The sequence below is a fragment of the Parasteatoda tepidariorum genome, chromosome 3 (assembly GCF_982258835.1).
Source record: "Parasteatoda tepidariorum strain Cologne lab strain chromosome 3, Ptep-v5.0, whole genome shotgun sequence".
Lineage (NCBI taxonomy): Eukaryota > Metazoa > Arthropoda > Arachnida > Araneae > Theridiidae > Parasteatoda > Parasteatoda tepidariorum.
In genome coordinates, this window is record NC_141757.1 from 46093910 (window position 1) to 46108516 (window position 14607).

At 27.1% G+C, this 14607-nt stretch overlaps 1 protein-coding gene across 2 annotated transcripts in view; it reads right to left on the reverse strand.

The window, feature by feature from the left end:
* Positions 1-14607, reverse strand: part of emei (transmembrane protein 161-like emei) — a 22042-nt gene continuing 7435 nt past the window's right edge. For both annotated transcript variants that reach the window (XM_016061824.4, XM_016061825.4), the window contains exons 6-12: positions 13850-14004; positions 10229-10289; positions 9038-9181; positions 5275-5385; positions 3422-3596; positions 1896-1992; positions 1-1812 (exon numbers count right to left, since the gene is read on the reverse strand). In XM_016061824.4, the coding sequence (XP_015917310.1) occupies positions 1556-1812; positions 1896-1992; positions 3422-3596; positions 5275-5385; positions 9038-9181; positions 10229-10289; positions 13850-14004 (1000 nt within the window). In that variant the 3' untranslated portion in view covers positions 1-1555. The remainder of the gene's footprint in view (positions 1813-1895; positions 1993-3421; positions 3597-5274; positions 5386-9037; positions 9182-10228; positions 10290-13849; positions 14005-14607) is intronic.

The following is a 14607-nucleotide window of genomic DNA, read 5'->3' on the forward strand; positions in this document are numbered from 1 at the left end:
TATAATATAAATAATTTATTAGGAATAATAATTTTATTTACAGCATTGCACAAATCTGTATAAAACTTATGATATAAATTAGATGCAAGTTCACAAGTGAATAATTTAAATGCAGCATACCTTGAAATGAGTAATAAACCATAGATTTTCTAAAATCCTCAAAATTAGTGTTTATTTTTATTGCCTGATGTGTTTCAAAAAAATTGGTAAAAAAAAAAGAGATCAAACTTAACGTCTTAAAGAGAACGTCAAACTTAAAAAATTATTTAAAAATGAAAAAGATTGAGAAATTATTACATTATGAAGAAATGAACTATAAAATATTTGAAATACATACTAAAAACTAAAGGAAATCTGGGTTTAAAAGCTATGCCAGCACAAGTAGTTTTCCAGGTATGGTGTAAAAGACTAATTGTAACAATAGCATTAAAGGTATCAATCTTTTAACTACTCTTGTGACTTAACTATTAAGAACTTTAGTCTATATTGTCCTTTGAACCTTAATGATTATATTTTGTAGTGTTGAGTAATTAATTTGATGATTCGATCTGTTCATATTATTGAACTCCACTCTCGTATGAAATAAAGAGCAGTATGTGAAAAATCATTTTAGCGAATATGCTTTTTTTTATATATATATAAATATCGAAAATTTGCTACAATTACTGCTGACTGTTCAGTTATACTGACTTTAAAAAAGGTGCAAAATGAAAAAAAGCCACAGTTTTCTAAAAGTGAAAAGTGCTTGATATTAAAGTTACTCCAACCCTACATTCTTGAAAATTGGGAAAATTCATTAATTTTAATGATTTTTATCTAGGTGGAAAAACCTATTGAAATTGGCAATATTTTTAAAACATTTTAATGCTCAATGAATTGTTCATATAGTATAAAATTATGCAGGTAAGTTTTTTTTAAATTTAAGGCACTTAAACTGTGGTTTTTTCATTTCTCTAGGTAAAAGAGTCTCCAAAAATAAAAAAACAGCCAAGGGCAATTACTTTTTCATTTTGTTGACTTAACATGTATAGATTACTCAGGAATTTTTAAAAGTGTACTACAAGTTGCCCTTTTTTGTGGTTCCTAACCAATGTACAGGCAACTCAATATGTAAAAATTGCAAACCATACACGTGCGTAGCTGCCAACTATTGTATTTTTTAAAGAGCATTAATATATATATAAGTTCGAATTAATCATATGCCTTGATGGTTAGTATTGATTTTATTAGAGAAAATATTAACAATTAAACCCAAGTTTTTAACCACTGGATACAATGAACAGCTATGTGTGTTATAAATATGTATGTATAGTAAAGATATAAAAAATTCTAGTTAAAGTATTAAAAAAAAAAAATCTAATTTCTCATTCCGGCACATTAGGTGAATTCAATAATTTTATAAGATTAAAAAGTCATGCATTTTTTAATAAACAATTGGGGTTGTTCAAGGTCATAGGAAATTATAAAACCACACATAGAAAAACAATGAGTATGATGAATTTAAATTCACCTATAATGGTTTTGGCGTATTACTAAATCCATTAACAAACATAGATCAGGTGCAATATGAATAATAAATCAAACCCATTGCACTAGTTCCAAACCAAACAGTACACAGCCACCACGTCATGAAGCCTAAGATTCCACGATACAAAACGGGAGTAAAAACCTTCTTTAGACTCAGAAGTGTCAATGAAATTTGCTGACTAGATTCCAAGATATCGTCTGCAACAGGTAAAGCAATTTTTGCAGCTGTATTGACAGATTCATTTGGAGTATTTGCCTCAATAAAACTTCCCCATCGATAATCACCTACAATCATCAAAAATAAATATACATAATAGAATAATGGAATTTCAATAAATTAGCACAAAATAATTAATCAATATTTTTACCTAAAGTTTTCAGCATGAGAGTCATAAATAAACACAACATTAATGGTGTTAAGTATTGGAGGGTAACAACACACAAGTAGTAAAAAACTCTTGCAACCTGGAATTAATGAGGGATAAAAATTAGTTGATACTATCCTCTCTCTACATTGAACATATTAATATATTGTTTTCTTATCTCCACAAAAAAAATATGCATTTAACTAAATATATATGCATGTAATAGCAGAGCTACATCCCTGTAATCATTGGTTACAATTAGCTTAATTAATTATGTCGTGAACCAATTATTCTTTCATTAGTTTTATTTACATCCACTCTCCACAAGGGAGGGGGTGGACAAAACTTACATGGAATACATCATACAGCAAGAAACAAGCCAAAACAATCGCTCCTGCTTTAAGTACTAACAGAAAATGAGTGAAAAGGCTCAATCGTCGCATACCTTGTAACCCTGCGCATAAAGGAAAATCATTTAATGCTTCCTAATATGGAAGGGAAAGATTCTAAAAATAACTCCTTTGAAATATAAATCTAATTATTATTCATTGGAATGTTTTCAGCCTTGAAGTTCCAAAATAGAATATCTCTACACCTATTCTTTACCAAAGACATTTTATGAAAACAAAAAGAGTTTTTATTAATACAAAAGTATTTATAATTTTTGTATTACATGCATTTAACTAACAAACATTGCTCAGTTATCCAATTGCTTATGCTGCGTAAAGATTTTTTATTTTTTAAAAATACACTAAAAAAGAAAACCTTTTTTTTTTCCTTATGGATGTTTTAAGTCCTTTCACAGAGGAAAATAAAAAAAGTCACACTTGAGTGCTTTAAACTGCAGGCAAAGTTTCAATTTAAAACCATATGTACTATCATCTCTCTGAAAAGCATTGTATGGAGTTTAGAATATAATATAATGAGTTATAATACTTAATGAGTTCAAATACTTAAAATTCATTCATTGTCATTTTAAATGAGTTCATGCAATCTTTCTCCATTATTTGTCAGTTATGCACCAAAATGATTTTGAAGTGAGAAATCTCTTAATTCGAAGAACTGATTTCAGACCAAATAAAGACATTTTTAAAGTTAGAGATGCCGACAGCATAACATATGAAACAGCAAGAAAAACATATAAAATAGAAAATATTTTAATAGTTTTAAATGATTAAGTGTGTGTGTTTGTCATTAAAAACTAAACCTGCATAAATCATTTAAATTATAGTTTGCCTCTCTCCTTTCATCTACTGAAATGTTCTAAAGTCATCTTTGATAGTGATATAGTTTTTTAATGAAATAACCTAAAGCTAATATTCAAAAATAGAATAATCCGTGAAGAAGCAATTCCTTATATAATATCTTTAAAACGTAGATTTTTATAAACTTCCATAAATAAATATTTTAATATACTATTATACTAAACCTTTTGCTTACGGGTGGTACAACAAGTGAACCTTAATGACAGGTTTCACCATGCTAAGATCCGTAAGCAAAGGGTGAAAGAAATTAAGTGAATTGCGTACCATTTTTTGTAAGTCAATATTGCTAATTTTGCCAGCTTCCTTTCTCAATTCTTTCAATTTCTCTGGTGCCATGTTTAAATATGACTGTAAGTAGTGTGGCATTAAGAGTAATCTCACAGCTACAATACCCACAATCAGTAGCAGGCGTGTTGTATCGAAGGTATCAGATGTCATTCTAGACAAATAAATTTTATATTATAGCATAAAAATTAAAACTGATAGATAAATTACTAATTTACAAAACATATATCATAATAACTAAAAAAAATTTTGCTGAAAAAAGAGAAAGGATATTTGATCATTTAAATTTCGAGATTATTAATAATAAATAAATAAAAATTTGCATGCAATTATATTTGTCACTGACACATTAAGTACATTATTATTATGCATAAAAACTAGTTAGAATTTTAGAAAATATATAAAACAAGGAAAACAAAACATAGTGCAAGAAAAATAATAATTTTTTTAAAAATTTTATTTAAATAGGGTATTTTTAAAATTGAAGATTTATCTGTTAAATAATTATTAACTTTTTCTAAAAAGCACGGTGATGATACATTTTATTATATTTTTCAGGAAGCCTAGTTTATGCATATTTAAAGTTATATAATTAATAATCACCACACTTTTCACAATGGACAATATTTAGTTACTTTTTCTATAACATTTCTGCGTCAAACCAGTTAAAGATTATAAAAGTTGCCTCCAAAGAAACTTTAATTTTAATATACAATAAAATATTTTACTAAATTCATAGAATTATAGTAACATTTAAACTCCTAACTATGTAATGATAAGTAATATATATACAAATATAAAAAAAATAAATAATATATAATAAATATAATGTACACAACATTCTAATAGTAAATACTTAAAGGGCATCTAACGTCTGCTATTTGTACAATTCTTTTTGCAGTGGTTTGAAACAATTACTTTTACAGTGGTTGAATTTACCTTTTTTCTTTATTTTTAATTAGTAGCCAGTATGAATAAAAACGTTGTAGCGCTTCAAAATTCATCAAATGACAACAAAAATGTCAAGAGAGAGGATTCATTGTGTCGATAAAAATAATGGGACTTTAGACAAAGCTTTTAATTGTAAATTTTTCCTGTTAAAATTTGAGAATCTTCCACGAATTCACTACTCATAAAGTATAATACCAAGTATAAATTTTCTTAATATAAAATTATATCCATCCATACGATGTGAGGAGCTAAAGTTCCCTCTATCCCCCTCTTGGTTCTGCAATCTGAGAACTTGCACCTCAATATCTCTTAAAAAATAAGATTTGTTTCTAATCTTTGCTTTTTTATTCTTTAATGATTTTTTCAATCAATTGATAAAAACTGGGATTTAAATTGCTGATTGTACATAATTTAATTGATATTATTGGTAGCCTGAAGTAAAAAAAATGCAAGTTATCAGTTTTTTTTTTACAGAAAGTTTATGGCATTGATCCCTATTCTCCATGGCTGTTAATCAATGATTTTTTTAAAGGTTTTAAAAAACTTTAACAATAAAAACAAAATTGTTGTTTTGTTAAGCTTTTAAATATGCACCTATTGTCTTTTTGGATCAATTTCAACACTTATTGTAATCTACATGAATTTTAAATTTCAATATTTAGGTTGATTTAGATGCAATCATACCTTTTGAAGGCAACATGTGTAACTTAACCATAAATTTGCAATTAGTGGCTGCTTTTATTTATTTTAATTTAGTGTTTTTCTTTTATTTTTACTTTTTATTATGAAATATAATTGGTAAAAAAGATAAATCATATTTAATGGAAATAGTCTATACAATAGAAATAATAAAAATATTGTGACCAACATAAATCACTTACAAAACGGGAATACCGGGCCAAGATCGTTCAGTAAAGTAGTGACGTGCCACTGGTCTTACCCACATTAGAACAATAAGTAAAGGTGAAATAAAACTCACATGAAGAAGCATCCTGAAATAAACGTACACATGCTTGTTTTACAAAGAAAATTAAGCTCATGTAAGCATTTATTGATGATTACAAACAAAAAACATTGAATAAAATAAACAATTTAGAAGAAAAATTAATTTGAGATGAAAACAAATAACATCTTTAAACAAAGCATAAAGGCATATAAAATAAATTTCTTCACTCGGAGAAGATCAGGGGAATTCATATAGTTAGCCAGTTATGAGTTGTGGTGGCACTGCTGTAGCAAGTTAAACTGAAATGCGTAGTACTCGTTGGATGTTCATTTTAAATATTATAGGAGAAGACTCCTATTTTAAAGTGACCACATGTTTATTGAGACAAAGCGGGACAAATGAGATGAAATGAGAATTACAATTTAGTTATATATATTTTATTGTATACATTCATATATTTGTGCAAAATGTATTTATCATTAATTATTGGTAAAAAAAGAATAATTTGAACATCATGATTTTTAATCAAATTAAATTTTTTATTTAAAAAAAGTTATGATTTTCTTTCACGGTCATATTTTTGATCTGAGTGAATACTTAGCAATAGATTCGGATCATTAATTAAAATGTCGTAAAATATTTCACGTGAATTGGTCAAATTATATTTTACACTTAAAATAGATTTTTAATGTTCAACTGCGTTTTTTCAGTTGTCCATATTTTATTGATACTAGAAAAAACACGTTCTGTTGTTACATTTGTTCCTGGAAGGGAGAGCGCGAATTCTACAATTTTCAAAATATTTTGATAAGGAATATTATTTTGTTTAAAATGAAGGAATAACTCCGTCCATTTTTTGTCTGTTTCCACATTTGCAGATAACCAACGTTTAATTTTTTCATCTGTAGCATTTCATATGTTCAAATTATTCTTTTTTAAAATAGTACTTACTGAATCAAAAATTATTAGCAGTTTCACTCGACAATGAAACAAAATCTAATATTCTATATTTAATTCCTGTTTCTGGATCAAAAAATCTAACAATTGTGGGAAATAATTTTAAATCTTTGTGGTTGGAAGCATCAGAATTCATGGATATAAATGCGCATTTTTCTAATTCTTTCTGCAATTGCGAAAACGAATATGGTGAAGAAATATTACAAATAATTGCTTCAGTTTTTGTCCTTGCACATGCATATTTTTTGTCGTATAATGTTTTGATCATTTGCGACGTAGAATCCATTGATCTGAAACTTTGATTTTCAGATCAAGGTTTATGTTGCGGAAAGCAAATAGCCCTTCAGCTAATGCTAGCTGTTTTTCCGTGTTGCTAAAGCTAGCAGTGCGAAAAAACTGTTTCATTTTAGACGAGGAAGCGGCATTATTCAAAAATCTTTTGTGCCTCTTTGTCGCTAGATGTTTAGTAATATCGTTTTTTCCACCATGTGAGACCAAAAATTCAGCATTGCATTTATCACACAGTACCATATAGTCTATTTTGGTTTTTTTAATAAATGGAAATTCTCTGCTTAGCTCTTCATAAAATTTGCATTCTCTTTTTTTACTCATCTTTTATTCTGTGGGTAAATACTAGAAATAAATAAAAATTTACTACAAAGGCTAAAAAAAGTATTAAATTTTACCTTATTGACCGTTACGTTGTGGCGACTATTGCTCTACCACTATCTTCGTCAATCAAATAATGAGTCAAACCGAACGTCAAATTGAAAACAACAAACCGCACTGTCTAACGGCAGTCCGCTCTGTCTGCACTTATCTCAATTAAGCCGAGACGTAACGACAATGATCGAACACCACCGAGTAAATCTAACTCGTTACATTGCCTAATTTAGTTTACTCTGCATGCATTTTATGTTTTTTTTAATGTATTTTTTATTTCTTTATATTCACCATAATACTTAATAAATAATAGTTAATATATTTTTACAGTACATTTAAAATAAGAAATGCAGATATTTCCTAAAAAGCGGGACATTTTTAAAGATCGGCGGGACAGTCCACCAAAAAGCGGGACTGTCCCGCCGAAATCGGGACGTGTGGTCACTTTATCCTATTTGCACCTCATGTAAGAGGCTGTAAAGTGTCTGCTGTAATGTTTTTTAGAATTATAGTTGTTGATTGTTAGTTTTTGAGCATTTATTTAAATCTGTCTATTTATCTATCTATATTGGTTTCTTCTAATTTTAATTCAGCATCTTAGTAAATATTCTTTAATGGAAAGTTTTCCCAAAGAAGGTGTTAGAGGTTGGCCATTAGAGCCACAGTTTAACAAAGAATTACATCATGAAACAAATCCGCACACTTTCGGTGTGTTCTGCTTCTTATCTAGGGATTCTGAAAGAGAATAGGTTGGAAGATTTATTTATGTTATCAAGTGTCATCGAAAAGGTGAAATTTAGAGATCTTGATTTCTTCAATAACATGACCTCATTTGGACTCCATGGAACTTAAATTATTTTTCAATGACTGCTTACTTCCAAGAATGATTGTCTATTATTTTTGAAAATAGTCTAATATTGAATATTTTTAGCTTTTTGTGAGAGAACAATTTTCTATGTCTCAAAATTAATAAGAGAATCTATTTTAGGCTATCAAGATGTGTCTTAAGTAGCCTGGGTAACTAATTACAGGGTATCTGCTACATCTTAGATTTTCAAATTGGTGACTTTCCACGTCTAATTCCAAGAACTTTTCATGCCTTAGCGAAGTTACTATTTTCTCTGACAAAAACAGAATAATAAATTTAAAAAGCATTATAATAACATTAATTAAAATGATAGGTATAACCAAAACTGTTATATTCTGCATCTTCATATTTATTGATTTTAAATTTAAAAAACAGAGTAAAGAAATAGTTGAAGCAATGAAAGAGCTGAAAAAATAATAGCTGAGCAAATGATTTTTTTTTTCTGCTGAATTATATTCTAAAGATACTTTTCTTGTTCATCAGAAAGGAGAGAAATACTACTGATTTTTCTGTTCTCATTTCGGAATTAAAAAAATTTGCCAATGACTGACTTGCTTCAGCTAGAATTTTAAATTGATAAAATAAAAAAAAGATTAATAATAATAATTTTAAAATCACATGAGCTTAAAAGATACTTCGCTCTAGAAATTATGTTTTTTCTTTCATTTTTCGAAAGAACAGCATAATTTTTAAAGAAAACGATAAAAAATTACTCTTCATAAAATATGACTCTCAGTGAGGATTTTGTTACAAATTCAGATATTCGGAACACCATGAAATTGGGGAGGGATTCCATTTTAAAAATAAAATTTTTGGGCGAACTAAATCCATGACTTTCCATGATTTTTTTTAAAAAATAGTTAAATTCATGACAAATTTTGTTCAATACTGAAATTCATGACTTTCCATGATTTTTCATGTTTTTCCAGGTGCGCGGATAACCTGTAATTAGTCCTATTTTACTAAGAGCCATTAATATCTAAATATATTGTTCATAAAGATATAAAAATCTTCTCCAAGGAGAACTCTCATTGAGGAAAGGAAAAGATTTTTATGACCTAAAATTAGAATCATATGTCATTTGCTATAACACTTATATACTAAGAAATGAAAAATTTCTTTCGATTAACAAAGAACATATAAAAGTAAAAATTAAAAGAAATGAAGTTTTTAAATTAAGTAAAACATTATAAACTTGCAGAATCCTTACTTTAAAAATGGTCTCTCTGCACAGTATTTCAATGCATCTTTATGCATTCTTGCAAAACGTAAACCAGGAAAAGTGAAAAATGAGCCAAACATTCCACACCATAATGCCAAACCTAACTTGAACATAAGCTTTGATGCAGGACCACTATTTAAAATTAATATCAAACATAAATTAGAAATATAATATAGCACCATAGAAAAAAACTTAATTTACATATAAAATTAGTAAAACACAATAACTAAGAATTTTAATGATAGATTAATTATTTAAAAGGAATTTTCATGTTTGCATCCATGTGCACTTAATTGTTCCTAATAACATAACTATATGAAATATCAATATGGATTACACAAACTATTAGGCACACGCTCACTTAAAATACAATTAATAAAAAAAATCATTTTATGTTTCAATAAAATATGCCTGGGAGTGTGGATTTTGTTACAAATTCAGATATTCAGAACACCATGTAAATGATGGGGGGAGGGGGGTAATTCCATTTTTTCCATTTTAAAAATTAGATTAGCGACTTAAATCCATGACTTTCCATGGTTTTTTTTTTTTTAAATAGTTAAAATCATGACATTTCAAGACAAATTTTGTTCAATACCAAAATTCATGACTTTCCAGGTGTCCATATACCCTGTAATTACGTGAAACACTGTTAACTGTCCATTCACAAATTTTTAAAATCTTTTCTAAACTTATGACCAAGCCTTTATATTGCTACACAGTGAAGATTTTGCTTTTTAATTTGTTTCCCAACAGCAAGAAAAAAATACTGTGAACATAAGAAATACATGTAATGTCTTTTTCTTATTAAATTTTTAAGAACTGGTGGTCAATTTTTATTATGACAATGCCTAATATTTGATATAAAAAAGTTGCAGAATTTTGAAACCATTTTAATCTTTAGAAATATAAAAAATGATATATCAAAGATAGAAAAGAAATTATTTAAAAAAAAAAAGAAATTATTTTAAAAGCAACAAAGTATTTTTGTTAGATGATCAAAACAATTTTTTGAGGTATTTTGGCAAATCAGATAATAGTGATCAATTTTTCAAACAAATAAAGTTTAATGTTTAACATAATTAGTTAAGAAAATTAATTGAAATTTTAACAGGATAAAGTTAATGAAACGATAGTATACTTTAGTAACACATGAAAATTCAAATCTTGGTAATGTACCTTGAATCCAACCCTTGATCCTTCAAAAATGTATGGGCACTTGAATTAAAACTTGCATATGCTATAAAAGTAATTATTACAATATAAATAGAATGAAATAACTGAAATTCAGGCAATAAATTGCTTACATTACTAAACTTAATGCAAATACAGGCCCTTCTCATTAAATTGAACATTAAGATCACAGAAAAATGGGAAAGATTTAGATATCGGATTTTCAGAAAATGATTGAGTGATGAAATTTCATGATAAATAAATTCATCTTATAGTTTTACTGCTTTTGAAGTAATTAATTGATATATCAATTGTCAAAGAACAATACGTATATGATTTTGACAAAAATGTTAAAATTATTTAACTTTCAAATATGAAATTTCTATATCATGAATATTTTTGTATCTCCCTTTAAGTTTGTAAAACATAAATTTGACTAAACAAATATTTATTGTACACTAAACTTTGAAAAACAGCATTCAATTCCCATTCTTATCCATTTTGTATCGTGAATTCAGTTGAATAATTAAAAAATTTAATAATTACAAATAAAAATGAGCATATATACAAGGTAACCATAACTGATGTAGAGGTATTTAAAGTCCAATAATGAGAAAACTATCGCACCAAACTTGACCACATTTACTGTTGGCACTATTTTGAACACAGGGATTTGAATTTTAATGGAAAAAAGAATAGTTCAATATTTTACCACCAGAAAATAAAATTATGCTATAAGGCCCATTTTAGGGGGAAAATTTTACATGCATTTTTATATTGATATCACGTTTACATTCATATTGCATTGCACACTGACATACTCCGCACTTTATAATACTCCAGTAATTATATCTCCCCTTTGCAGATAGTAATTTATTTACAGATTTTCTTAGAAACCAGATTATTCGAAATTTCTGTTATAACACCAAAAATCTCATCATATACATGTGAAGATCATGCAATCACTTATTTATAGAAAGACAAACTCTAAATAGCCTTGTTTCTATGCAAAAATTGGCAAACAACATACTACTGCTGATGTAGAAATAATAACTAAAATATACAGTACAGAACCCGTTATCCGGAAATCAGAAAACCGGAAAACCAAAAAACCGGATCGAAATTCGATAAATTTTCTCGCCATTTTAAAAAAAAATTTTTTTTTTTCCTCATAAGATTTTACGATTTTTCTTTCTTTTCTTAAAGATGTTTACCTTACCATCATTTTGGAAATAATCATTAGTGTATTACTTCATCGTTTTTTCTTATTTTTAAGATTATTTCTAATTTTTTTTTTTTTTAGTTGGGTTTAACAATAAAAAACGGCTTTTTGGAGCGATTCAGAAAACCGGAAAAATCAGTTATCCGGAATAGCGATGGTCCCGACCGTTCCGGATAATCGGTTCCATACTGTATTATAAAAAGGAAAAATAAACTAATTTAATATAACTGTAATGCCAAAATACATGTAAAACTAAATTTTCCAAACTTGCTGCATTGATTTTAATTCAAAAATAGCTTTACGGTGCCATTTTTGATTTCGTCTCTGGTGGCAAAAATGAAGCTTTTTTTTTAAAAAAAATTTCCCCATGGTCTTGTAGAGACTGTTAGATCGAAGGGAACACCGAACCTGAAACCTGTCATCGAGCACATCCAGATATTCCTTCTGCTCTCGGAAATTAGCTGTAACCGACTGCAACATACAGATGTCGTTTTTGTTATCGCGCGCTTTTTCCCAGCATATATATATCTGTAAAATCACAAAGCATTACTACTACTACTCAGTGTGTTATGCACTTTTTTTGTATTTTAATTTATTTTAAGTTAGTCACTCAGTTTTGTGACTGTATCCTTTTCCAGAAAATAAAACTTTAATTTTAATCTTCTAATTGTTATGATGTTTTTTTTTTTGGTTCCGGCAAATATGAGAATGTTATATCTAATTCCTACTGTCTAAATATTATTGACAGAAAATTTGATTCCGTAGTTTTATCTCTATCAGGCTTTAAAAAATTCGAATTTAAGTACAGTCACCCTGTATTCTGTCTCAAAAATGTGTAACCAATGTGTGGTTTACTGAAACCTACTAAGAAAACTTATTCTCAAAAAGTTTAAAAATTACTAGCAGAGTCCATCAACAAATGACAGTGCGAGACTGAAAAAGCTATAAAACAATGAATATTTTTACTTGTCAGACCATACCAATTGAAAAATTGGTTAGGGCAGTCCTTGAATTACATTATTGATGCAAGATTTGGCTACTTTGAAAACATTGTTTTACAATTTTTCACCCAAGAAATGCCATCAGATAACCTTTGTAACTAGTTTTATAACTTAGAGAGAATATTCCTTATCAGACTCGGTCAAACCATACAATTCTATCTGTTTTATTACTTTTCTGTTTTAATCTGTTTTATTTATTTATACTTTTTTTAAATTATCAGTCTTTTATGCAGGGTTCTTTGATTTAAATTAACCGATTTTATTTTTAAAAAGTAAATCATTGATTTAAATCAAATGATGTTTTTTAAAGAGAAATTATCACTTTAAAAAATTTACAAAGTTTAAATTAATTGTTGATATATTGTTGGATTGATAAATTGTAATTAGAAAAATTAAATCACTATTTGGTTTGTAATAAATTATAGCACTTTTGAAACAGCATTTGAAAAGAATCTTGTAATTCTTTCTAATTGCTCAGAATGCAAATTCAGAACAAACTGAAAATTTAATGCAATTTTCTTATACTTTTGTTAAGAGTAATATGGAATTTTTTGCAAAAATCATGATAGTAATGAAAATTCTACTAATTTTTAAGTTTAAAACACTAACTTCAAAACTGAATTTTATTTAAAACTGCAAATATATTTTTGAATGAAATATTTTCCCCGACCTGCCCCAATTTAGGGCATACGGTAAAATATATTTTTGAATCAAGAACTTACAATTTTGAAAGGAAATTACTCCATATAGTATTTAAAAAAAAGCTGTTTAAATATAAATTCAGATTTCCTCTTTGTATAATAGTTTTATAATTATTATTCATTAAATTGGAAAGATTAGTTATTCTATATTGTAATATTTTGTCAACCTGCCTTTAAGGTATAACGCATCACATTTCATTTTATTATTTCAAAAATTTATTAGCAAAATAAATAAATAAATCTGAAATTAATTTTGTGATATTTTATTTTTATTTTAGCCAGTTTTAACTGCTGTTGTTAATAACGACATTATTCCATTTTCAATAATTTTAATTCTTGCACTTATTATGTATAACTAAAAAGCAGTATTTAACGTAGCAATATAATTTCAAATGTGTTATGATTTAACTTCATATTTTAATTATAATTATTTAAATTCAACTAATTGTAAAATAAAATTTCACAAATGACCATTAAATTTAAAAATTATTTAAATTAAAAAAAATTAATAATTAAAAATTATTAAAAAAATCATATTTAAATCAGATGAATCCGATTTATTTTTAAAAAAATCAAGAAAATCACTAGCCCTGCTTTTGTGGGGCACACAGCAAGATCCATTAACAAAAATTAAGTAAATACATGATAATAATTTCTGATGATTAAAAAGTCATATTAAAATAATCTTGAGGTTCATTCTTACCAGGTTCTAATCCAAACTCTAAGAAATTTTCATCTGCAATGAGAACTACCATTGCAATGAAAAAGAAAAGAAAACCTGCAGTCAAACACAAGGACCGCTCACCTACAGCCTCTTCTCCTCTAAAATATAATGCTGTGAGTGACAGCAATATTTTACTACAAGCACATTAAGGAAAATTATTTAACAAGTTTTTAAGTCAAAATAGATTCTTGATTCCAACTTCTTTAATGATAAAATTTCCACCAAAAAAACTTATAATAATCTTTGTACTTAAAACTGCTTTGTATTAAGGAAAAGAACAGAAGGATTTAATCTGGGCTGATTAACAGTTAAAAAATTAACAATGAAAGGCTTAAAAATCTATTTCCTAACAAGTTCTAAAACAGTTGCTCACATTTACTATATCAGCAAATTATTTTTAAAAGAATAACTATTTATTATTATACTGTTGCTTTTGAAAAACATTTATATTAGATTACTTTTGCAACATTTAACAGCTATTATTTACTTAAATTTTACTAGATACATTATTTGAATAACTTTAAATATAAAAATGTGTTAACCTGCCAAGCTTGAAATTCAGGAGATTTTCGAAGAATCATTTAAATAAATTCAGAAAGGTTAAAAAAAAAAAAAATTAATATGTGGCATTGTAATTTTTTTTCTTTATCAATAACTAGTAGTTACTGCTTAAATAAGTTGGGTATAGTATAACATTTAAATAAAAATACCAATTTATGAATATATACTTAATAAAA